Source organism: Pagrus major, chromosome 11 (genome assembly GCF_040436345.1).
Source record: "Pagrus major chromosome 11, Pma_NU_1.0".
Taxonomy (NCBI): Eukaryota; Metazoa; Chordata; class Actinopteri; order Spariformes; family Sparidae; genus Pagrus; species Pagrus major.
In genome coordinates this window covers 10,806,980-10,833,284 of record NC_133225.1, presented here as the reverse complement: position 1 = coordinate 10,833,284, position 26,305 = coordinate 10,806,980, and the positions used below count along the sequence as shown (strand labels likewise).

General features: G+C 40.5%; 1 protein-coding gene across 1 annotated transcript in view; it reads left to right on the top strand.

Moving 5' to 3' along the window:
* The window catches only part of pip5k1ca (phosphatidylinositol-4-phosphate 5-kinase, type I, gamma a), a 44,282-nt gene that overhangs the window by 9,064 nt on the left and 8,913 nt on the right, over positions 1-26,305 (top strand). The window contains exons 2-15 of the mRNA XM_073476515.1: positions 10,588-10,619; positions 11,484-11,570; positions 11,963-12,093; positions 12,262-12,379; positions 15,065-15,217; positions 18,509-18,808; positions 19,569-19,777; positions 20,576-20,659; positions 20,911-20,959; positions 23,561-23,645; positions 24,429-24,590; positions 25,225-25,378; positions 25,594-25,641; positions 25,906-26,025. Coding sequence (XP_073332616.1) covers positions 10,588-10,619; positions 11,484-11,570; positions 11,963-12,093; positions 12,262-12,379; positions 15,065-15,217; positions 18,509-18,808; positions 19,569-19,777; positions 20,576-20,659; positions 20,911-20,959; positions 23,561-23,645; positions 24,429-24,590; positions 25,225-25,378; positions 25,594-25,641; positions 25,906-26,025 — 1,732 coding nt within the window. The remainder of the gene's footprint in view (positions 1-10,587; positions 10,620-11,483; positions 11,571-11,962; positions 12,094-12,261; positions 12,380-15,064; positions 15,218-18,508; positions 18,809-19,568; positions 19,778-20,575; positions 20,660-20,910; positions 20,960-23,560; positions 23,646-24,428; positions 24,591-25,224; positions 25,379-25,593; positions 25,642-25,905; positions 26,026-26,305) is intronic.

The window sequence follows — 26,305 nt, the reverse complement described above, 5'->3', positions numbered from 1 at the left end:
TGTGTGTCTGCAGTGTGTGTAAAAAGCAACTATTATCACTACGGCCTTCTTAATATTCTGTCAGTACATGGCCGAGCAGCTCGCCTCCTCTTCAGTGTAGACACCTCTTTCTGCATCTTGAATTTCCATTTCAAAGTTTGCTGAGCTTTCAGGCCTCTCCAAGAAAAAACTGACACTTTCATACCAACCTGTTCCATTAGTCCGATCCGCGGTGTGAAATGGAGATGTAACTGTCGCAGCCTCTCCTGAACCGCGGTGAGATTTAGACTGGAGCCACTGGCTGCTGTCAGCCATGCCACGTCTCATTGTCATTTTGAAGGTTAGATGGATTGATTTGGATGGTGAAGGAAGACAGTAGATGCAGATTTCTGGCAGGTGTGGTATTTTGTTTGTTATTTGATTATCATCTGATTATCTGGGCTGATATTCAGCATTTTTCTGATTATTGATATCAGTGTTTTCTGTGTCGGTAAAATAAATCAATTTCAAAATGCGATACTTTGCCTCGGATACAGCATTCGTTCTGTCTGTAGTCACCACTCTTTGGTCTTGCCCACAACACTGTCTGATTGGTTACCTGTCACTAGTGATGAGCCTATGAACGCTGAATAATTTAAATAAGCAAAGTCACTAGTGACTAAACTGTGGCAAATTTGATTGTTTATGTAGTAGAAATACAGCCCTTCCTGCTATCAGCTGTGTCTCTGAATTGTTAAAAGATATTGATTATACAGGATTTCTCCCTCATGCTGCAGCAGAGCAAAGACAGACAACAACCCAGAAAAACAGACAGACGGTCTCCTGACCTCCACCTGCCCTTGGCATTGGTGCCATTTTATCCCGGTAATCCAGACAGTTAGTCTAGTAGCCTGGAGAGAATGGGATTGGGATTAGGGATAGTAAACTAATAGTGACCGTGGTTTAGCTGGCTTTGAGTTTAGGCTTCTGTCTGTCTGTGTCACGAATACAGAACCTCAGATTCTGTCTGGGTGAACCACAGTCAGGCCAGGCCAACTGGATTCATGGTAGCAGTGTGCCTCTGTGCGGTGTCTACAGCTCCGAGACTGGTGGAAAAGGCCTTAGTTTAAAATTAGTGTGTGTCTGTTTTAAAATGTGGTGTGCTGTTTTACAGCTCTGCAGTAGTTTGGTAATGTAAGAAAACCACTGGTGCTTGCTCTTTTTCGATGCTTAAAAGGAAAAAAAAAATCTGCCTTTTTTTCTTTTAAAAATGGCTACTGTTCAAAGCGTATGGCAGGCTAGGCTAGAAGAGTACTTTATGTGTGTTATTCTCTGGATTTTCACACTGTCTTTGGTACAATCATATTTAGTGGCTAATGAATATTTTCATTGTCAATCAGCTGAATCTGTAAATTTTTTATGACTAATGATTAATAATTCATTGGCAGCTCAAGCACAAATGTCCAAAAGTGATCTTGAAGACATCTTGTAGACAACAGCCAGAACAAACATTACAGTATTTCATTGAGTTGATGTTGATTGAGTTCAACTAAAATGATATGATTAGTTGTCAGACAAGCATTTTATTACTTTGCTGTGGATTGACTGTTAATTTATGAACTGTCTCTAGTACGTCTATAGTAAAGACTATTTAAGACAGTTACAGAGCTTCAACAATTGGTCCATGAATCACTCAATGTCAATCAACAGGACTTCAATTGGCAACTACAATGTCCAAAATTCTCTGGATCCATCTTCTCATTTGGGAAATTAGCTGTTTCTGTCTCTTTTCTGCGATAGTAAACTGATATCTTTGGACTCTATTACTGTTGGTTGGACAAAACAAGCAATTTGTCTGTGTGCAGACGGTGTTGTGCATCTCTCATCATCTAGCTCCAAGCAACATGTCTCAAAGGGAGGTTTTTGTGAGCCAGCAGAAGGCAGGACGCTTTTTATTAAGCCTTCTTGCTTGCCCGATGCCATTGATCATAATGGATGGCTTGGCATAGTGAAAAGCTGTCCTCTCCAGCTTCTGCTTCCTCCACACACTCACTGTATTATACAAAGTGTATGATATGCTCTGACAGCAGAGGACGGAGCAGCTTTCCCCCCTCTGAGCTCACCGCTTTGTTCTGTAAATCAGGATTGCTGAGGGGAAATGTGTGCGGGCACCACCATGCCGGTGTTAGGCGTGTTAACGTATTTAGCGCTGAGTTCAACCATGCGTCCAACTGTAGCTTGTAAGTAGCTGGCATTAACAAGTGTGTGTTTCTCTGTCTGTGTCTGTAACTGCGTGTTGGCTTGTGTGTGTGTTTACATGCAGAAGCAGTACGGATAAGCTGTAAGGATATTATTCTGCCAGCGTGCCGTAATTGCGAGGAATGTTTAAAGCTTCTTTGAAAAGCTTAGCATTAGGAAGTTGATGACTCCTTAATTATTAGTGTTGCCATCCAAGTAGCTCTGTACTGATGGAGGAGAAATGGTCAACTGAGAGGAAAAACTGATATATTAAGAAGAACACAGATATCTATACCAATTTTGTTTACAGACCCATGAGTGCCTGGCTTTTCCAGTATCCTGTCAATGTGTGTGCACATACTAACATCATGTCCTAGTTATAGAAATGCAGAGAAGCTCTTTGCTGGCTGGGTTGGGCTGATTGTCGCTCAGTCCAAAACAAACTACACCACAAAAAAGCCTAAAAATAGTGCAATATTATTTTATGGCCATGTCCCCCAGCCCTACTGCAGAGAGATTAAAGTGGTATTGATCTTCTTATCTAACTGTTGCCAAGAAAGCGATTTAGCCAGTATCCCAAAATGTTTCTCGTCCTTTAAACAATATGAAGGTTAAATATTGTGCGAACGTTTTTCCATTGTTGATAAGATAAGACAATTAAACGTCATATCCTGAAGATTGACTCAGTGTGCATCCAAATGTACTCAATTTGGCCTCATTACTGCCTCCACTTTTCTACTCTGGACTGTGGCCAGAGACGGAGGACAAGGACCTCACTGGCTGTCTGGTGTCCTCATGGAAAAATACCCTGAGATCAAGGGCTCAAAGGTGGAATAGCCCGATGACACTGATTTAGGATCAGCTTGCCTTCCCTCAGTCTAAACAGCAGCCATCACTGTTGCATAACTCTCCCGTGTGAAGTGAAGTAGGCTGAGGTCAACCAAAAATTAATATATTCTAAAAAAAGGACGTCCTCCAGGCGGCTCCGTCCATCTGAACTTCAGCAGCATCCTGGACCAGCACATCTCAGTCTCACGCTGTTGTCAGAGATAATGTTACTAGCCTGCAGCAAAACATTAACACAAGAGTATTCACTGTGAGTAAGCTGCCTTGTTGATTCTCCTGCTCCTTAAAATTTACCAGATGTATAGATTTCTGATTTCTATAGGTCAGGTCAGACGCACTCTGACACAATAAGCAAGCGCTGCCCTGTTATGGCATGAAAAATTAACACTCAATCGATAGCTGGAGCGCCGTCACTTAGCCTCTGCCAAGATTACAAACAATCATCTCAAAGGCTGTCTCTTACTTGGCTCATCCTCAGGGAGGCCCAGTATTGATCCCATCTGGGTCAGACACTGCTGTCAGTGCTGCCTGTTGGAATTTATTATAGGTTTGTTTTGTTGCTTTAGATGTGCTGCTTTTTTTGTTAATGTAGTTTCACAAAATATTTTTTTGGGTGCAGTGGCAACAATTTCACTGTATAACTCAACAAACAGAATGCTGTGTTTACTTTAGGGATATCAGTGGACTTAATGCCAGAAATACAAACCACTCCTACAGTGTGGCTGATGATGTTTTGTTCTAGTAGATAGTTAGTCATATGAGGCTGCTGCTGGTTTTATTTAGCATTTTTTCTATCATCAGCTCATATAAATAATGAGTGTGTTAATAACTGCACTCTGTATGCACATGTATGTGTGAGTTGTATGACATCACCTGTGTGGCCGTGCTAATGCCCCGTTAAACAGCAGCATGAAAGGACATGTGGAAGGCAGCATCTGTCTGTTGATTCCAGGCACACGTGCGTTCATCATAAAGTGCTGGTTGACCTCAATTGGGGCACCATGGAAACGGGGAAGAAAAAAGTGTGTGCACAAGTATGTGTGTGAGGGCATAAAAACAATTTTTATATACAGTATTTACAAGTCAAAGATGTAGAACATTATCCAGGTTATTATAAAAGCGCAGTGTCACAGTTAGCAAGAAAGGTTTTAATGAAAGTGTGCCATGAATACTGAAAAGTCCCCTGGCTGTAAATCATTTTAAAGTGGGACAAGATGAAAAAAAGCTCAACCCTGAGTTGAATGATAATATATATATGTTCATATGATTTTTATGAGTAGGTGTAGGATCTGCACCATCCTGCACATCATAAAGCAAGTTTGAACAAGAATTGGTTTTACTGTAAATGTGTTTGTGGAAGCACAACACACTGTGCAGACTGCATTGTTTATTGTACTTCTATATCCATTTTATGGGCAACAAAAGTGTTTGGGTTTTCTTGATTGAATGGATTTTTAATAGTCTTTGGTTTGAATATGTCACTCAGTGCAAACAGTGTAAAAAACTTAAATCACGTAAGTAGAAGTAAAAGAGCAAAACTAGGGGGGTTACAAACTGTTTCGTTGTCCCTCTTGTTAATAAAATGATAAAAATGCAAAATTATAAATCTGCTAGATTAAAAAAAGCTTCAAATGATGTTGGTGCATAAATGTCTTCACTGTGTGTAGTTAGGACCTCATGTTACTTTCCACTTTGAAGACTGATCTCAAACAGCTCCATGTAGTGAGGTTCATTTTGTGTGTCGTCACCTGCTATTTTTATTGTCACGTGTTATCACTGTGGTGACAGTTGAATTGATGGACTTAGGCTAAGCAAACACCTGATGTAAGTAGGTATGTAATTTCTGCTGCAAGGATTCTCTTAATCAAAACATTAACAAAAGACAGAGTTTGAGGACGTGCTGAAGTTCACACGATCAGGGGATTTGTTGTCTCCAATGTTAAACAACCATCATTCCCAATTAAAATGAATAATTGTGGTCCATCACAAGTGAGCAATAAAAGCAATACTGAAACAATAGAGTTCCCTGGATGTTATTGCGACTAGAGGAGGGGATATAACAGGTGACAAAATTACAGGTTTATGGGTTTGAACATGATGTAACATGATGTTTTGGATGATGTAAGTACACAATTAACAAAATATATAACAGATGTCTAGTCATTTTTTGACATTTTGATGCAGAAATGTTACATATTTTGTCTTTCAGCAAATATACACAGCCTTGTATTGTAATTCTGTGGTTTAGCAGTGATGTGTATAAATAGTCATACGAGAATTGGCAACAACCAGGGATTAAGCTGTGACGGCGCTCTCACACGAACGGGTCTAACGTTGGTTGAACACATGATCATACACGCTGAGTCAAACACAGGGTTTGTGTATGAAAATGATATACAGTAAATAAGCCTGAGTCTCACTTAACCTCCCGTGGCTATTACCAGCTGGTAATGGACCAGTCTCTTAAGGGTTGCAAGAGCAGCCACTAAACCAACACATAGCAGTCCCGCTAGGCAACAGTCTCAGCTAGAAGCTATTTATTTGGATGGGTCTATTTGTTGTTCCATTCCCTGCAGAACTCTGCAGACTGCTGCTGCTGCAGCATGATAGTGGAGCAGGACCTATTTTAACTCATGTCCTCATTCTGAAGCCTCTTTACATTATCAAGGATAGAATCACTTGGGTACCTGTTAGAGGTAAATGGAGGGATCTTTAGTAACTAGTAACATGCTATCATGTCAGACTCCTGTGCTTCTGTGTCAAGGCATATTTCTGAAGATGGTTTTCTCAGTTTTTGCAGGAAAGTTATCATAAAATTTGACAAAAAAAGAGCCTCTCAGAAAACTGCTAGTATTCAGAAACTAAACTGATTTCTTTATTCACAAATTAAAGGATTAAATGAGGATTAAAGGATTATTCAAGGTTAATTTAATAGTCGTTTTAAAACAGCAGTTTGTAGAACGAAATTTGACTTGAAGTCCCTTTATGTTACACAAGGAAAAAAAGAAACTATTTCAATATTGTCTAGAGCAACGGATGAATTGAGGGGTCTCACAGCGCAAAGAAAGAAGCTGCTCTGATGTCTGATGTAATGGCAGCAGATACTTGTGTATCTTTTGCCCAATTCAACTCTATTTTATGTCTTTCTCGCGATATCAGAGACTGTAGTTCCTAGCTTGTTGAGTTTATCACTGATAAGATGACTTGTTTTAGCACTCAGTACCTTATGAAAGCTTCAATTCTATCTCATCATATCCACTATCATAACTACATCATCACAACTTCCTCTGTATTACCTCTATGCGCTGTAATATACATTGTTATGTCTCTCTGTTTATGTAATGTTATCACTCTAGCACCGTAGAAATAGCAGCAGGACAGTATGGTTTTCAGGATGTAGTGGAGACATGGTAACAGCAGCATTATCATGATATTTGAGGCTGTAGTACTTCCTATTTATACAGTATATTGGGAGCTGTATGGTGTGGGTCCAAATCAGTCTGTGTTTCTGGTAAAACTGTCACAGTCGTGGTCATGCAGGTAGAGATGGAGCACATGCTTGGACACACACAGCCCGACTCACTCTGATTTCACACAAAGACACACACACACCACACACTGTGCCTTAAAATCTGTGGTCTCAGCTATCAGTCACACCCCCTCACACATACCTACGCATGCATACACACACTGAGGGAAGTCTAAACAGGTGCAGACATGCGGAAAGGAAGAGATAGCAATAAGATTCATGACATACACACACACAAATACATGTTCACTTAGGGAACAGGCATTTGGAAATGACAGAAGAGATGTAAAGGAACCAAATGCATTCACAAGCTTGGACCTACAGACACAGATAAATAGTACAGTGTGGTTAAAAGCAGAAGAACGTCCTCTTTAATTATCTGCGTTGCAAACATTCCTTCACCAGCAGGTTTTTTTTTTTCTCTGCAATTTTATTCCCTGGATGTTCCAGCTTGCAGGGAGCGTTGCCGGGATTGCATTGGCACGCTTCGGTTTGCTCATCCCAGTGCGAATGTGTGTGTGTGTGTGTGTGACTGAGGAAGAGAGATAGAGAGACTGAGCAGGAGGAGGGGTGGCGAACACACTATTCTGTGGTTCAGTCACATGGGCATCCACGAGAGGCAGGCAGGCAGGCAGGCGCACAGAGACGAGAGAAGGCTGGCTATCAATTCAGCTGTAAGCACAGAGTGAAGCGGTGAAGATGCCATCCCATTCCTGAGTGACACTGGCTTATATAGGTTAGCTGTGAGTGTCTCAGCTGCTGAAGGAGACTGATTCATTTTTATGCTGTTTAGAGGTCGAAGCAAGGAAGTCACGTTTCATCTCCTGTCATCCTTGTTTGGCCTGAATTGTTAAATTGCTGAGTTAAAAGACCCTTTTCACAGCAGACATTTTGACAACATGTCATAGGAGAAGAAGAACACGTGCCACTAATAAGAGCGATATTAGCTGTACATTGGTTTAGCTCCAGGGTTAGGATGCATGTTTTCTAGCATGTTTTAAGCTGTAATTAATGTTGTGAGGTTAAAAAGAAAAGACAACATGTCTGTGTGAAAACTGCATCAAACAATAGGCCCATTTCACTGGAGATATTTTGACATGTCATCACAGGAACAGCTCAGGTGTACTAAATAACATTAATGATGGCTGCATTCCACTCGGCTGAGGTCTTGCTACTGTGCTTACTGGCTCACCTGAATAGCTCACTGGGACACTTAAGGGAACAGGACCAGCATTTATGTCAACACTGTGCTTTTCCTGCCTTGACAAGTCAAAGTTTCTGCAGTGACAAAGGTGTATTGTGGCTGAAGGAACCTGCTGTTAGTATGTTCTGTTTTTTCCTAGAAAAATGAATATAATTATACTAATGTTAATAGTAGTACAAGATGATTATTACTGCAGTCAAACGCAGCTGAAGCACCCAAACAAAGCCAATTGATTGAGTGCTAATTCATTGTTCAATCGGTTTGTCAAAAGAAAAATAATCACCAACTGTTCTGTTAATTGATTGTTTCTGTCATTTAAATGTCGAACATGTCCTCGTTCAAGCTTCTTGAAAGGATTTGCTGCTTTTGTGATAGTAATGAAGAAAATTGTGATTACCATTTTTCCCAATTTTTTGACATCGTGAAAATGATTAGCAGATTAATCGACAATGAAATAATTGTTAGTTGCAGGCCTAGTTCTTACAACCTTGTGCCAAACTGATAGGAGAGCTGTGAGTATCTGTTCAATCATTTCTTTGCATGAAATGATGAAAATAATTTGATATGTGGTATATTTCATAGTTTTAATAGTTTCAGAGTTTTAATTTTAAAGGTAGGTTTTGAAAATGAAAAAGTCTGCACACTGTAGCTCCCTTCAGAGCAAATTTAATAACATCCAAAATCCACAATGTGGATGTGCTAATAAATTGCAGTTAAGGGAGCTACAGTGTGCAGACTTTTTCACATTTTTTGTTTTTTTATCTTCTATTAGTCCAGCAACTCCCTTAGACTACTATATATAAAAAAACTCCACCCAACTCCTGCATGTGGGCTCACTCTGTGGAGCAATTACAAGCAGAGCAATTGTAATTTTAATTAAATAAAGTTATGCTTGCCCTCAGCTACGCCCGCTACAACCTTATAAGACCTTTCAATGGCAGACATTTTGACATGTCGCAGTAGGAGGCGCACAGGTGTGAATGATAAAAGTAATTATGGCTGAATTCCATTTATTTGTAGTTTCAGTGTAAACAGAAGTCGGACTGTGTTGTTGCTGTTATGAACACGTCTGCAGGTTCTCTATGAATTCCACCATCTGAGCGGCTATGTTTGATGATTATGATTAACAGAGAGGGAATCAATCAGCCTCACTCTTGAAGTGTCTAAAGCCCCGTCTCATCACCCTCTCCGCATCTTTCCACTCTTTCATTTGCCCATGTTGTGTTCTCTACTTCCTGCCCTCTTCAGCCTTCTCTTCATTATTATGCTGAATGTTATACATCTATAATTATGCATCTATTTCAGGCCTTCCTGACGAAAAACAGGCCTCTGATTGCCTGCCTACATCCTGTTATTGGAGTAAAAATGGTTACAGTAGCAGGACTGCTGTACTAATTTGTTAGATATGTAATGTGTGCTGTTTGGGAAGCACATAACAACACAGATAATATTAGCATTGTAAAGCTTATAAAAGAGCGTAAGCGTGTGGTGTCCTCCCACTCCAACAAACTCAAAGGGGATTTAAGTTTAGCAGGGCTGTTATTTTCATGTTAGTTTAAATGGAAAAAAAAGGGTCTTGTGACCAACTTGAGTCAAAGGGTGTCTGAGCTTTTTCCAGTCAAGATTCACACATGTTTATGTTTTTGGCCAGGTCGTGTTGGCCAGGTCTACTGTACTAGGTATTTCAACAAGTCAAAACAAGATGAGGCTGTAGATGAGTCTGTACTTTGGTTCAGTGGTTGTTTGCGCTTAAGGCTTAACATCAGCATGCTAACATGCTCACAATGACAATGTCAACATGCTGACGTTTAGCTTGTATTTTATTTGCTATGTATACTGTCTTAGTTTAGCACGTTAGCTTGCTAACACTAATCTAGTGTAATAAGCACTGAACACAAACTGAGGATAATGGGAATGTCATTGGTCTTTCAGGTATTTGGTCATAAACAAAAGTATTGGACAAATTGATTTAGACGTAATGGTGGTGCTGGATGAAATGTAGGATTGTTTCAGAGTTATTAGAAGTCATCCTGAGGGGAACACAGCACCAGATTTTAATGGCATCTAGAGCTGTAACTAACGATTATTTTCAGAACTGATTAATCTGCAGATTATTTTCGTGATTAGCCATGTGTCCATTACCCAAAGACTCTTCATTTATTATCATGCCTTACATTTCAGCTGGAACCAGCAAATGTTTGACATTTTCGCATGAAAATCACTGAAAGGACGGACAGATTATCAGAGTAGTTGGCAGTTAGCATCAATCCAATAGCTGATGAGACATTACCTACAAAACCACAAATGTGAACCTTATGTTAATGCTAGAGGAAAAGTCAGGGAATCAACAAAGTCATTAGACAGAAACATTCATTCACTGAGTACCATGAATGTTTGTACAAAAGTTTGTGGCAATCCATCAAATGAATTTGAAATATTTCAGTCTGGACCAAAGTTGTGAACTGACAGACTGACTTTGCCTTTGCTGGATTCCTGCCGCAAGCATGGCTTAAAATGCATTTATCACACACACACACACACACACACACACACACACACACACACACACACGTGAGTACATGGGGCTTTACAAAGGACTTGGTGCCCTTGTAGCTGACATTACTAGTTCCTGCAGTTGCTCTGGCTGACAGGCCCCTACTTGTGTTTGACACTGTTATTACATAATGTTGGACTGCTGTGTCCACCCTTTGGAATTCATCATTGTCACGGAGAGCACTAATGATGCTGAGTAATGGAGTCTCTCCATCTCAGTGCCACTAACATCTCTGTCTCTTCTCTTTTTCTCTCTCAGATGCTGCTGCTAAGAAAGCCTTCATCACAGAGGTGAGCTTCCATCTGTCCCTGTGATCATCTGCTCTTTTTAGTTCATGTTTGATCCTCCATATCAATAGCTACTAGTTCTTTGGTTTTAGCCAGACGCTAATGAAACCACTACAAAGGTTTGATCTGAGGATGTCGGGCAATTATTATTTGGCTCGATTAATATTTGGGTCAGTAAATATTTGCTGTACATGATTGTCCTCTCTTGATGCATGAAAAGTACAGACTACTAGAAAGCACAGTCAACAAATTATTTAAAAATCACTTTAGTATTCTTTGTCTTTGCTCGACAACTTGGCTCACATTATGTTAATCCTCCTAATTTGGTACTAAATCCCATCCATCTGGCACTGCAGCTACTGTGCTGTACGTTCAAGCAAACAGTTACAAATATTGCACAATTTGTTTAATTTGAGTCCGCTGAGGACATTTGATTCTCGTTGAATGCCAACTTAAACCAAAAAGCTCAGTGAAAGTTAATTATAACAGCACCAGAAATATTTAAGTTGGATGTCCAGCTCCAGATCTAAAATATCCTCTGCAGCTTCAACAATTAAAACAGTTCCTGAATTAGATTAAATAAAAATCTGAGCTATCAGACCTCATGTTGTGCACAGTGAGAGTTCGATTGATTCAGGCGCTCCACTAATTAAAGATCCTTAGAACAGATGAACCAAACCTTACATTTTACTTTCAAAGTGAACACCTTGTCTGCTCATGTCATTAAAGCTTGAAATCAGCTCTCATTTATTAATACTGTGTCACTGCACAGTCTTCAGTATTTAAATATTCAATGTTAATAGACAGGTACCAACCCTCCTGTCCCCTGTATTACCCTAAAGTGCCTCTCCCTCTTTTTCTCGTCAGATGCCCTCATCCTCAGGCCAGCCGGGTCAGGGAAAGAAGATTGGCCACAGAGGTGTGGATGCATCAGGGGAAACTACTTACAAGAAGGTACTGTAGGCAGCACATGATGTGTCTTCTGGCTCTAAACATGTCGAGACTTTGAAAACATTTAATTCTAATGATTTTAGGTAACACTTCATAATAACCATCATTAATAAATGGTTAATTTTAGTTAATTGAGCTAATAGGTATTTCACATCAGTTACAACTTTACAATAAACAAATGCTGCTGAAATTGTTAATAAAGCATTTCTTTGTTTGTTAATAGTGAAATAACAATTAACTAAAGTTTATTTAACCAAAAAAAGGACCATTTATCAATGATGGTTATAATAAAGTGTTACCGATTTTATCCTGACTCAGAGTAGGACCGTTCATTGACAGTGAGGGTTAAAGAAAGCATTTCTCTCACCACATCTCCCTCACCCCTCTCTCCACAGACCACATCCTCAGCCTTGAAAGGTGCCATCCAGCTGGGCATCGGTTACACGGTGGGCAACCTGAGCTCCAAGCCTGAGAGAGATGTGTTGATGCAGGACTTCTACGTGGTGGAGAGCATCTTTTTCCCCAGGTCTCTGCCGCAACCACACAAACCAAACACGCAATATATTGCCAGTGCACGTGTGGATGAAATTATACTAATGTGCTCATTGATATTGATTCTTCCTAACCTACCTGTTGAGAATATTTGATAACTGTCTTCTTATCTTATGTTCTCTGATATTTTTCTCTCCTTTAGTGAAGGCAGCAACCTCACTCCAGCCCACCATTTCCCAGACTTCCGCTTTAAAACATATGCTCCTGTGGCCTTCCGCTACTTCAGAGAACTGTTTGGCATCAGGCCGGATGACTACCTGGTAAGATTTGACTCACTCATAGCTGTATTATCTGTGGCCCAAAATTAATTAGAAGATTAGAATGACATAGTGTAAAGTGAAAGAAGATTTAAGGGATGTAGAAGAAAGGGGGGCAAGACCAGAAAGGATGATAAAACAAACAGATCGAAGAAAGAAAGATGTGAAGATAGAAAGTAATTAATATCCTATTGCTAAATGACGAGAACGTTGGACGAAAAGTGGGGAGCTGAGATGGGAAGAATGAGGACGAGAGGCAATGCAACAGCACAAGAGAAGGAGGAGAGAGGATGGTTGAGGAGAGGGAGGGAAGGTCTGCAGCTTGTCACCCTTCATCAGCCTGGAGGACCTGGAGGCTGCATGATTCACCGCCCTGCCCCGAGCAGTCTAGCAGAATATACATACACTGCTTAGTCAGTGTTTCTGTCTGTCCCATGTGCACATATCTTTAATACATCGGCACTCCGACCACGTGTAAACACCACATCTCTTCTCAGCCAGCCTGTGGTCCCTCACCACCATATGTCCACACATAAGTCATCTGGGGACTTGCATGTTATCAAGGGACTCATTTAAAGGGTTTTGGGTATGACTGTGTTTATAAGGAAACAGACTCACAATCAGAAGACTAAAGAGACTAAAGACTAAAACTAAAGATCAATATAAACTAACTTGTTCAGTGTTTAGCAGCTTGTTCTAACATTAGAAATACACTACCTTAAGGGGACAGGGTGCTCTAATTCAGTCTGACTGGCCTAACTGAATAGTGTCCTGAATTAGAGGGGCATTGCTCTCCACCTGCTTCTAAATCTAGACCTCTTGTGGAGGTAGAACATTTTAAAGTAATCACACTGCAATCATAGTAGCAGAGTAAGTCCACCCTTAGAGGAGTTTTCCATAGAGGTCTTAATGAGGTGTTGGGAGGAGCAGCTTTTTAAGAGCTTGGCACTGTATACTCATTTATTTATTAATGAGTAACACAATTAGCAGGTATACTTTAGAGCAGAAAACAAAACATCTTTTAAGATTACTACAAAACTAGGCATGACTGTCACATGAATTTTATTCACGCATTAAATACATGTATATGCTGTATCAAGATAATCTACATAATTAACCTCATCTCATAGTATTTATTCAGCAAATGCAGGTGGCTCATGATCTGAGGGTGTAATGTTGGTCAGATGATAGCTTTGGCCCTCCCCCAGTCGATGCTGTGAGCAGGTTTAGGCTGGTGTTTTTCCAATCTTAACTCAGTCTCTCGAGGTTTCTTGCCGTTACACCTCTGCATGTACATGTGATGTCATACACCACGCATGAGGGCGTACAAGCAGAAAAGATGTTGATAAATGCAAGTAAAAAATGTTTTCACGTCAATGTATTTGACAATACATTTTTGATATTTTGTCTGTCTGTAAAGGTCAAACTAAAGTCCAAAACAGTCCAAAATCCATGGATATTCAGCCTAGTATCATAGTATCATGATAATTCATGTGGCTTTTGTTTGAGCATACAGCAAAAATCATTGTGTTGTGTTAGAGTGTCATTTTTACAAACACAAAGATAAAATAAATAAGACTTTGGCGCAAACAGATTAAACTCTAATAGTAAATGTACTCAACCCTTTCATTTCCCAACACAACTCTGTCACCTCTAAGGCTGTTTTTACTATAACAGACTTTCCTGTGTGTTAAATTAGCCTTCTTGGTGTGAAGATAACATCCTATTACGTGACACTGTGTGCATGTTAACATTTCCAGTCAGCCATTAACCCCTAATTCTCACCAACCCTGTTCAGCCGTGTTTTTATGTGAAAAAAAGGTATGAAATTAAATGTCAGGCTACTCTGAGAGGGATGATTTAAAAGGGAGCCATTAGCAGAAGGTATGTGGGGGCAGCTTCACCTTTTTTTAAAAATGATGTCCATCATTACCTGCTTTTAAGCAGCAAAGAGGGAGGGAGAGAATGGGCTGAGCTCATCATCACACCAGCAGGAGTCTGATGCATGAACAAAGCTAGAATTTCAAATCAGTTATTGTTTGACGTCTAAATGAGTCTATTTGTTACTGCACGTCTTCCTCACTCTTTGTTTCTCGCTCACCCACAATCTTTTTCTTCTTCATCATCATCATTTCTACCATAATGTTCATGTCATACAATGTCTATACATGATGAGTGTGGGTTCAATTAGTTGTATTGATTTTAGGTGCCCTTTTTTTTTCTATTACATAACATGTTGGTGGTTGAGTTGGGTTGTAGGTAATGTAGGTGCCAGGTTTTAACAATGAAGAATAAAGTGTACTACTGCATTGATTTTAGATTTTAAAAAACAGTCCATTTGTTAGTCTGATAGACATGAAAAGTTACTATTTAAAGGTACAATATTAAAGAATTAGCCACCTGTCGAAGGTCACTTTCCACAAAGACTGTGATAGTTATAGTTTGATTGAGGACTAATATGACTACAATACGAACATTATACACCTATATTTGATTATGTTTATCAAACCATAACTTTATCTGGGCTAAGATAATCAGAAAATGCCTTATATGAGTCTGCTGAGGCTAATTGTAGGCTAATCCACAAGATCAGCTCGGCTTAGAACTGTCAATTTGTTTTTCTATGTTTTAATCAATATTTCTTTGTTCTTGTGTGCGTCTGTGTTTGTTCTCTCTGCGTACCTGCAGTACTCGCTATGTAATGAGCCTCTGATCGAGCTGTCCAATCCCGGAGCGAGTGGCTCCGTCTTCTACCTTACAAAGGACGACGAGTTCATCATCAAGACTGTGATGCACAAGGAGGCTGAATTCTTACAGAAGCTACTGCCAGGATACTACATGGTAAGTGTAGTGGGAAATCAAAAAGGTGCCTCTGCATTTCAGCTAGTGAGCTTTAACAGTTGCTTTCATGTTCAGTAGTGTTCCCCCTTTTTTACCTTCATGGTAGGCATCAAACATACAGGGTAACACATGCTGAATGAGTATTACTCATACTTACAAGTATACAAGCTTGATACTATCGGGTATATGCACACACAGATTCATACACACTGCACAAAAGGTGGTCAAGCACCACTCATGCTTTCATTAAATGCAGACTCCCTGCTGGTCTGTTTTTGAGTCATATTTTTAGATCTCAGGTTTATGTAAGACCCTGGAAATCTCTCCTCCGAGCGTGACATCCTTTTTGTATTAAAGCAGACATAACAGCGCTATGATCTCCGACTGAAACCCCGGGCCATGCGGTTTCATAAGGCACTGGCCAGTGTGTTTCAGCAGCACCCCCCCCTCACCCTCTCCCCAGTCTGCAGGCTCATTCTGAATGAACTCAACCAGCAACAGCTCCATGTATGTCCATGCTGCCATTCCAGCCTCTAAGGTTCACGGCCCGCAGCCTTGTGTTTATTCACGTGCCGACAGCCATGGCCGAAGACCACTGCAAGAATTCATTTAATCATTCAGGGACGTTCAAGTCTCAGCCCATTTCCTGTGACCTTTTCCGTCGTTTTGGTTGTGCTCTGAAGCATTTTCGCAGGTATAATTGAACTAAGGTGAGAAACACAGGAAAAAGGTTTAATGAAGGTACAGTAATTCAGGCTCCTATGAGATGGCTGTAGCCTGAGGCGAGGGCAGGTGAATTGAGGACAGAGAAGAACAAATAGACTGGCAAATTTAAACCTATGCCAAGATAAACACAAGTTAAAACAACAGAAAACATAAGGTAGATGGATACAATTTTATAGACTTACAGAAACATCTACTTAAAGAACAAAAATAAACAGAAAGACTGTACATGTAATAGCAAAATGTATCTGTATCTGTAGCAAACATAACAGGCAACATGCAGGCAGTCATTGGTGGAGCTGCTCATGTCTTCCACACTGGCTGGCAGTAGCGGGCTGGCTGAGGAGTCTGGCTCTGGGCAGCCTACAGATCACGGTGATATAATACCGACTCCACTGCTGCCACCGCTCTCCCCTCTGTGTATCCGCTCCTTCTATTATAGTCCATCCTCTCTCACGTTTTCATGTCTTATCACTCTCCCTGCTGCTGTGACACTCTCAGTGTAATTTAGTTTCCTTTATCATTCGCTCTGCCCCGTGCTTTAATCCATGCTTTCTCCTTCCGCCTGTCTTTCATGCTCATATTTGCTCTCCGTCGCTCTGCTCTCCCTCCTCTCCCTCACGTGTCTGTGTTGTTGGCTCATCACTGCTCTGCCCTCTTAACATTGACAGAAGGGTCGTGTGTGGCTGAGGGCAGAGGATGCTCTTTCTCTCTCTCTCTCTCTCTCTCTCTCTCTTGCTCTCTCTCTCTCTCTGCACCCTCTTTAATTTTTCTGCTCTCTTGACCAGTTTTTGTCTTCTGAAGGTCATTCACAGAATGCCTCACACGTACAGGGCTTTTTAGCCACACTTCCACATTCAACCTACATGTCTCCTCTTTCTGTTTCTCTTTCTTTCTTCTCTAGAAGTAATTTCCTCTCTTGAATGCATTGTGTTATCACTATACGGACCGTGGCTCGCTCTCTTTTTTTTTTTTCCTCTTCCCTCTCATTTCTCTAATGGGACTGAGCTGGCCCTGGTCCCAAGGTCAAAGCAGGTTTTTAACTGAGCACCCAGCTCAGACTTACCTCATTTGTTTGGATTGACTACTGAAATATTCAGCACAGATTGGTGATTGAGGGGAGAGTCTTGTATTAAGTACAAAGCAAAAGCATTTAAAAGATAGGGCAAAGTACTTGTGCTGTTTATTAATCAAGATTGTTTTTGTTGGGAGTTGTTGAGTTTGGAGAAAGCAACCATAGAGATGTCTGCCATTCCCTAAATATAATTGAACTCGATGGCACTTAGCAGAGTAGATGCATGCTTTTTCTCCAGGGGGATACAGTTGGCAGATGTAATTTGGTAGAAAGAAAATAGTTCCTTCATGAAACACGACAAGTTCTGTACTGATTATCTTTAGTAATCAGGTCATGATTGCTGTTGAGTTTCTCAAATGTATTTTTGACGCTTCGAGCACCACAAGCCAAGTGCCATCTAGTGCCATTATGTTCGAGAGAAGGCACATATTGCTACAGTAAATATCTTCAACTCACACCAAAACAAACTAGATGGATAAATGGCGCTACAGGTAAGAGGGAAAATATGTATTTTTGATTTTGGGGTGAACTGTTCCTTTAAGTTGATTATGTTATTGCATCTGGAACAGAGAATTGTATGTAAATTAGGTGCCTTCTAAATAATGTTTCACCTCTATATTAGTCATTTCAGGTGTACTTTCGTCTAACAAGGTGTCATTGTAGGGATGCAACAATATGTTTTCCTCTTTCCATAATCAGACAGTTATTTTCTCTTATAGTCAATTGTCAACAAATTGTCAGAAAAGAGGTAAAAATGTTTGTCCCAATGACCTAAAATCCTAAGTGATTGCCACAGATGTCTGTCAGTTGCTCCCACAGTGCATACAAAACAATCTGGCTGCATGTGAAAAGTCATTGATTTTGATTTCACACTAATTTCAAAATAGATTTTTTAGTTTTAATACATTCTTTGAAATTGAAGTCTCCTCTACATTTCCCCTACAGTTCCTGTTTAATTCTAGTAAGATGCACTGTGGCTGGATTGTACCCAAATGTGACAGATAATAATCACAGTAATGCATCCCGGTATGAACTGTGTGTACACTGAGAACTGTGTTATGTTTATAAATTAACTTTGTGCAGAACGTGTATCGCGTAACATTTTGCTCATGTATTATTAATGGTCCCTTGAAATGAAAAATGATTCTGTGTTGTTACCTTTATTCCTGGGTGTGTTCCCTGTCAATCTTTGGACACCAAAACAAAAGCATTTTCCTGTGTTTTATGTTAAAATGCCAACATTTTCACTTTCTAGCTAATACTGCTTGGCACATCTTGTTCTGGACATTTTTAAAGATTCAGTCCTGTAAAATGTGATTAAATATTTCGTGGTGACCGACCCAACTTTTCCCCTCACAAATCTTGATTAAACTCATCAAATCTGTTCCCTTTAATGTTCAGTCCTGCCTCAATATCCTGTCAAAGCACAGCAGCAGAAAGCAATTTAAAAGACCTTCAAAGATGATTGTTCTTTTGCACTTTTCTTTTTACAGAACTTGAATCAGAACCCTCGCACTTTGCTGCCCAAGTTTTTCGGCCTCTACTGTGTCCAGTCGGGTGGGAAGAACATCCGCGTGGTGGTGATGAACAACGTCCTTCCCCGCGTGGTTCGCATGCACCTCAAATACGACCTGAAGGGCTCCACCTACAAGAGGCGAGCGTCCAAGAAGGAAAGAGAGAAGGCCAGGCCCACTTTCAAAGACCTGGACTTCATGCAAGACCTCCAGGATGGACTGATGCTAGACCAGGACACTTACAACGCGCTGGTCAAGACTCTACAGAGAGACTGCCTGGTGAGTTAAATGGAGGGGGAGGATGCATTACAGACAGACAGACAAGGAAAATGGCAGGAAGGAGGGAGAACCAGCTTAGGAGAAGACAGCGAGTGTGGTTTACTGATTCTGAAGGAGGATCCACATAACACCTTGATCTGGAGTCTCCAGAGAGGTCCTCAGAAGAGTGAGGCTGTAATGGTTAGAGGGAGGGATTAGAGGTATGATAGGAAAAAGAATAAAGTGATGCCATAATGCAGCGTCTCGGGGGAAAGATGGAGTAGGAAGTCAGTAAAAGAGTAGAAAGAGGTAGAGAAAGTCCACAAAAGGAAATGGATAAGAGCTGGAAAACCCAGGAATCTTACGGTACCCTGATTAATAATGGAGCATCATGGATGGAGAGAAGCAGGAGTGATGAAGGCAGAGAAAGAAAAAGCTATTTATGAGAGTGTTTGGCGTTCCCAGGATCCCTCTCTGTAAATCAGAGCTTTGTTACGAGCAAGAGGTTTAACAAGGTGTCTGGTCTGGTAGCAGGCCTGCCCCTCTCTTGTAAATCACCACCTCACATTTACTTTTATAGTGCATGTGCTTGGGAGGGAGTACTGTATATCTGCGCACACTGGCTATCCTATACATTATTTATTAATGTATGCATGCTAGTGCTCATAGCTCAGTGTCTTCTGTATAGCATTAAAGTAAAACGCTTTCACCTTGATTTGTATGTCACATTTCTGTCAATCACTGCACACTTTCATCTGTCTTTATGTGTCCTGTTGCTCAGGTGCTAGAAAGCTTCAAGATCATGGACTACAGTCTACTGCTCGGGGTTCACAACATGGACCAGGCCGAGAGGGAGAGGCAGATGGAGGGCTCCCAGGGCGGCAGCGATGAGAAGAGGCCCGTGGCCCAGCAGAAGGCCCTGTACTCCACAGCCATGGAGTCCATCCAGGGAGGAGCCGCCTGCGGAGGGACCATTGACACTGACGACACGTGAGTTAAACCAGAGAGACAAGAAACTGTTGGCAAAGGAGCTGGGTGATAAATGTGACTGCTGGCACTTAAAAAAAGGGGTGTGCATGTCTCTGATATCCACTTGATGAGCAACTATGCCATATTAATGCTAATAAATAAAGTGGAATATAACAATATATATTAACAATAAAATACTTTATAAAAACTCACATGCAAACTATTTTATAGACGTTTTAACCTGTTTCTTATCAAACCCTGCAGCACAAGTCAGCTAACATTCCTTTAGAGGAAATTATTTTCTAGTCTAAAATGACAACAAGCTTATAAAACAAGACTTGAGGAGAGATTTAGAAGGTCACACTGAAGCAGGTTGCTCCACTTTCAAGTGACCCTGAGGGCAAACGTAGGATTTACCCATCAAAGTAGTGTCAGCAGTGTCGTGCCAGATGATCTCAGGCTGTACTTAGGTTCAGTGTGGATTAAAAGGTTGGCAGGTCGGCTAGAGGCCAAAAAACTGCCGGCTATGAAATTAAGACATTTTCACTGTTGCTGGAGTGAAGGTAGTTGCTTTAGTCAAAGCCAGAATGGATTACAAAGAGTCTAGGAATAAATACACTTTAATTCTCTTCATACATTTTAGTTAAAACAAAAAGAGAAGTCTAGCCGTTTGTCATTAGATTATCTGTTACTGTTAGATTTCAGGCGAAACAGCATCACAGTTTGGAGAACCAGATCATATGAAAGCAGATGTTTGTCTTCAGTTTCGAACATTCAGTGGTTGTTGAAATTCCAGTTTCATTTTGCTTCTCATTTTAGGATGGGCGGTATCCCGGCTGTGAACGGAAAAGGAGAGAGACTCCTCCTCTACATCGGAATCATCGACATCCTGCAATCCTACAGGTGATCATTACACTTGGTCACCACTCTTCCATTATTAGCTTAATCTTACAGTGAGTCACAGGCTGGAGATGGAAGGCAAATAATTATATATACATATATATACATACTGTTTACCCATGCACTGAAACAACTTAATCAGTTGAGACAGCACATTCAAGGTCCTCAGCCTACAGGCATGTTGCCTATGACCCTAATGTGTAAGACATATCTAACATCACTGTGTTAAACTGTGCTTCTCTTTGTTTCTATAGGCTAATCAAGAAACTGGAACACACATGGAAGGCTTTGGTTCATGACGGGGTGAGTTTTTAATAGCTTTTTCATATAGAGACAGAGCCTGTCAGATGCAAAGACATAACATATACACACATGCAGGAACTCGATACATCTCACAGTACAACACATTGACTCTTTTGTAATCAGGTAACAAAAAATATAGAATTGTAACTGTCTTAACTTGCTCCATCTTATTCTGTATTATCACATTATCCAGAGACAAGACTGGTTTTATTTACATAAAGTCTCTTAGGAGAGTACACAAAAGAACAACAGTTACATTTAGTGAGTACCAGACCTCATAAACAATAGCCTCAAGCTTTTTTCGTTTTCCATGAGGAGTTTTATTAGCTTCACGTTTGGCAGAACAGTCTGTTTTTCTATGTTTATTTTCTGTCAGCTTGTCTCCTACTTTATCTGTTAATTTTGCTCTTTTTCAACCTGCGCAGCTAATACTATGACTATTGTTTAATATCTTCCTGGCCCAGTAGATCTGCCCTCATAGTGCTTTACACAGTTTTTGAGGAAGTGAAAGCACACAGGTTGATTTAGACACAATAATGTTCGTGGGTGTGTTTGTTTATTAAAGCAGATTAGAAGTCAGCTTTAAGCAGAGATATGGATTACTCGAAGGTGAATTGTATGCTGATCACTAGCCCCAGTTGTCTTTTGTTGAGGTTTTATTTTCAAACTATCTGTTTAGTCCATACACTTTCATTCTCATTGTTTTCTGTCACTGTCACAAAGATTAGTCGTTACTGAGGTTAGCTCATATTGCAGTAAATCACCTTTATAAACAGTCAGCCTTTATTCAAGTGTGAGAAACAGAGAGAGACACACAGTATCTGATGATACATTTTCTTTACTGTTGTATTTGAATTACAAGTGTGCACACTGTATGCCGCTTGGGTTTCTAAAATGTCATGACCACATACATTTCTACTATATCTAATAAACAAATAAGACCTGAGCCATGGCGATTAGCAGCTCTTGCTAGCCTACACAGCATATAGTGTTGTTTAAAGTGAGCTGTCAGGTCTGATTTCACTACTTAAAGGTCACAGTCTTTGTTGCATTAATGCAGCCAGAGCTTGCAAAGCATTTCAGAATTCCCAGTGGTAAGCAAAAGGATGATATAAAAATAACATCGAGCACATACTAGAACTACATTTTACATAAGAATTCACTGAATTATTATTTTGGTCAGACAATATACTGCTTACACCGAGGGACAGTATATGTTTCCTCGCTCTCCATCCGTTCTGAACAGTGTTGGAAAGGGTACTTTTGGACTATCATAGCTTACAGATAAGTAGTTACTCTGTTAAAAATGTAATAGGTTATGTAACTGTTTTAATTACATCATCAAAGTAATGCAACTTATTATATTTGATGACTTTTTATGCCTCTGTGCCGGCGACAGCCTTGGCCAGAGGCATTATGTCTGTCCGTCCCACTCTTCTGTATGTGATATCTCAAGAACACTGTGAGGGAATTTCTTCAGATTTGATACAAACATCCAATTTGACTCAAGGATGAACTGATTAGATTTTGGTGGTCAAAGGCACTGTGACCCCACAAAACACATTTTGGGCCAATACTCAACAATTAATGTGATAATATCTTAAACATGAACACATAAATTACACAAATGTCGAATAGAAGAAACTGATGAAGTTAAATACAAAAGGTCAATGGTCAACTTCATAGTGACGACGTACTGATCAGCAAACTAATGTTTTAAACTTGGCAAAAAAGCTTAATAAAACATAAATATGTAGCCCATTGGGATGGGCACAGACAAAATTTAGAGCTAAATTACGTCTTGAACACACATAGACTCGATCTAATCAACAAATCAAATCAAAGTGAGCAATGCACTCTGATTTTATTGGTAGATGAGATAAGTGTAATTTAATAACACATTTTTTCTCACTAACTGTATCCAATTACAATGCCTAGTTACTAGATACTCCCCAAGACACGTCTCTGAAGCACCTTACACTCCTTCATGTGCTCCGGGGTTTGCACTTTACATCATCAACAGATTTTTCTCCGTCCTATGAATAATCTCTCTCTTTACTCATTTCACTCTCCCACTCTGAAACACACTCATATGCAAGACATGTGTGGGAGAGCAAGCATCCCTGTAACAGCCTCGTGTGCGTCACTGTTGCTGATGATAACATACACTCATTGCTCTCTCTGTGTTACACACAGTTGGCTCAGTTAGGTGGATGCCAACAAAGATGTTACTCATAGAGAAGTCCGGTGACGTGGATGCAAAAAGCCTAATAATAACCGAGCTGCTTTTTCTTCACTTCCCTGAGTCTCCTCCATTCCTCTGTCAGTAAACACCAAACACCAAGTGTCATCTGTCAGTCTGCTGCAACATAAATAATGAAGAGATGCGTCTGTAGCCTTGTCTGACTGTGTTTCCGTCTGTCACTTGTTTGGTTTTTTGTTTTTTTGTTTTTTTTGTATGTGTTGTTCTATCTGGTGGTTTGACCCAGAGAAAAATAATTACTGAAAATGGGACACTATGTATTAATCTACTGTAAGCACAGGTTTGATCATTTTATTCATGCACTGTTTGTCTCATTAATCTCTCCATCTCTCCTTCAGGACACTGTATCAGTCCACCGGCCGGGCTTCTACGCCGACAGGTTCTTCAAGTTCATGAGCAGCACGGTTTTTAGGAAGAGCTCCTGTGAGTTCAGTTTCGACACTGCCTTACATAGTCAGACAGGGCTGTGTTGGAGGAGCCACAGACACAAATGTCAGATGCCAGGCTTTTGTCTCTTTTACTGCCGAGCCTTGACAGAAAAATCAGATGCAGCAGCGAACAGCCTTATTAGGTGCTGCTTCGTGTCATGTGAAGGTTTAACATCAATTTGATCCTTTTTCATCCCTTTCCAAAGATTCTCGCACCGAAAGTAGCAATTATCAGAAATCGTGCAGGCGGACAAAACGATTTAAAACCTTTAGTTTTCAAAAAAATAGTTTATTTTGACAGCACTGTGTGCTCTTTAAAGGTCAGATATTGTACACTGTTAGATTTTCATGTCTTTTTTTCATCATAAAACAGCTCTAGCTGCCATATAACTATTAAGTTATATATAAGAGTCAAGATGCTGATTCTGAAGAGAAGTGCACACAGCTCGATTCAAAAGCTGTGACTTTGAACAAGCAGTCAGGCCTTCTGTAAGGTTATGATATCACAACGTTGCCTTCTCAGGCCTGTGAGAGGTGACCAATCAGAGCAGACTGAACTTTCTGGGAGGGAGGCCTTAAAGACACAGGCATTTAAACAGACTGTTCAGACAGAGGGTGAATAGAGGTGTAGCAGTAATTGACAGTATGAGAAAAAATTGTGTGTTTATTGAACATTAAAGTATGTAAACATTTTCTAGTAGACACCTAAAAATAAATTGTGAATCTAAAATGGGCATTATATGGGACCGTTAATCTGTTAATATTCATTGTCCCACAGCTCTGAAGTCATCTCCATCCAAGAAGGGTCGTGTGTCGTTGTCGGTGCCGAAGTGCGGCGGTCCTGGTGCTGCCTGGTCAGCCAGCCAGCTGCCCTCCGAGAGAGATGAGAATATCTACGACCTGCGAGGCGCTCGCAGCTTCCCAACGCTGGAGGACGAAGGTAAATAACGCCAGTATACAGTGCTGCAATCCAGTGAATTAACCCCAGGATAACCAGACACAGATAATAGGAGCAGAGGCCAATCACAGACGCAGATTTGACCAGAATTTAACATCTGCCATTCAATGAACACATCTTCTTTAGTCTGTGGCCAAACGATATCCAACATAACGTTAGTCAAAGTGTTGTTTTTAATGACATTAAAGCATCAAACATACATTTTAGTTGAATGAGATTTTAAATAACATCGTGAAAAAACAATTTAATTGTTTGTAAGCTAGTGCGTGACGCAGAGGTTTTCTGCCTGGAAGTTATTGGAAACGAACATTGTGATTGGTTCCATTGCTGTTGCGGTGTGTTAGGAGTTAAAGAGTTTTGACTTCGACTGCAGGCAGCTTCTCTCTGCATGACATGAAAATGTTTCACAGTCTCCTTCTGTAAACAATAACACTACTGATTATTCCAACCCTCGATAAATAACAGGGTTGTAGCTGTTGCCATGGGAAACAAAGGGCTACTCAAGCAGAATAGTACTTAAGACAAAGTGAAAAATGAAAAATAACAGCTATCAGCTTTCTCAAAGATAAATATAAAAAATAATGTATGTTTGTGTGTGTTTGTGTGCCTCCTCCAGGGCGACCTGATCTTCTTCCATGTACTCCTCCATCATTTGAGGAGGCCACCACAGCATCAATTGCCACCACCCTCTCTTCCACCACCTCTCTGTCCATCCCAGAGAGGTCCCCCTCTGACACGGCTGAGCACCCCCGCTACAGGTGGACACGCACACACACACATGCACACGTATACTAGGAGTCATCCATTACAATCTGAGGACTGTTACCATTGTAGTATATATTTATCTTGTTAGGTTAATCTCACCCAAATCTTTAGATTAAAACTTAAACAGAGAAAATTCACATCATGGCATCCTTAGTTGATATTTTAGGAGCCAGACCAGTGTGTTGTGTGTTAGTTCATATACAGCTTGTACTGACACTGTGTCCTCTGTCTCCAGGAGGCACACCCAGTCTCTCAGCCATGATGGGAGGTGAGTCAGGGGCATGAATTCTGCTTTTCACTTCATAAACCTTTTTTAGCAGGATTAACTGAGCTGTTTTCAGAGTTTTCACAGCATTAGACATTTCTGGGTGTGGTGGGTGGGTGGAGGAGAAAATGTGAGGTCAGTCTGTTGGCTGGTGTGTTTATGAGTAGGCCCATTCTTCCCGTTGCTAAGATGTGGCTGCGTTTGTTTTTCACACATGTTTCATTTCCTCCCTGCGTGTTATTTGATGTGTGTTATGTTTGTGTTCAGGACCCAGGAGGAGCTGCGTGTGCGTGAGGAGGATCAGCAGACCATCACAGTGGAGGTGGAGCTGAAGAGACACGACAGTGAGCCCACCATCTCCGTTCCACAGCCTTCCGCTGAAACCAGGTACACCAACAACACAGTGGCACATACACTGTTGAACAGAATTACACGATTTACCTGACAATGTGCAGTACATTTTAGATTTTACAGTGCATCAAAACATCTAATAAATGAAAAAATAGACATAATGCACACTCAGTGTTAGTGTTCAGTACATGGGGTCCCACAGGTGCTTAAAATCCTTGAAAGTTTGTGAATTAGAGGTAAATAAATCAAGACATTGAAAGTTTTTGAAAAGAGACATAAATAGACATTTAAGACAACAAAGTGTTCATACACTCAA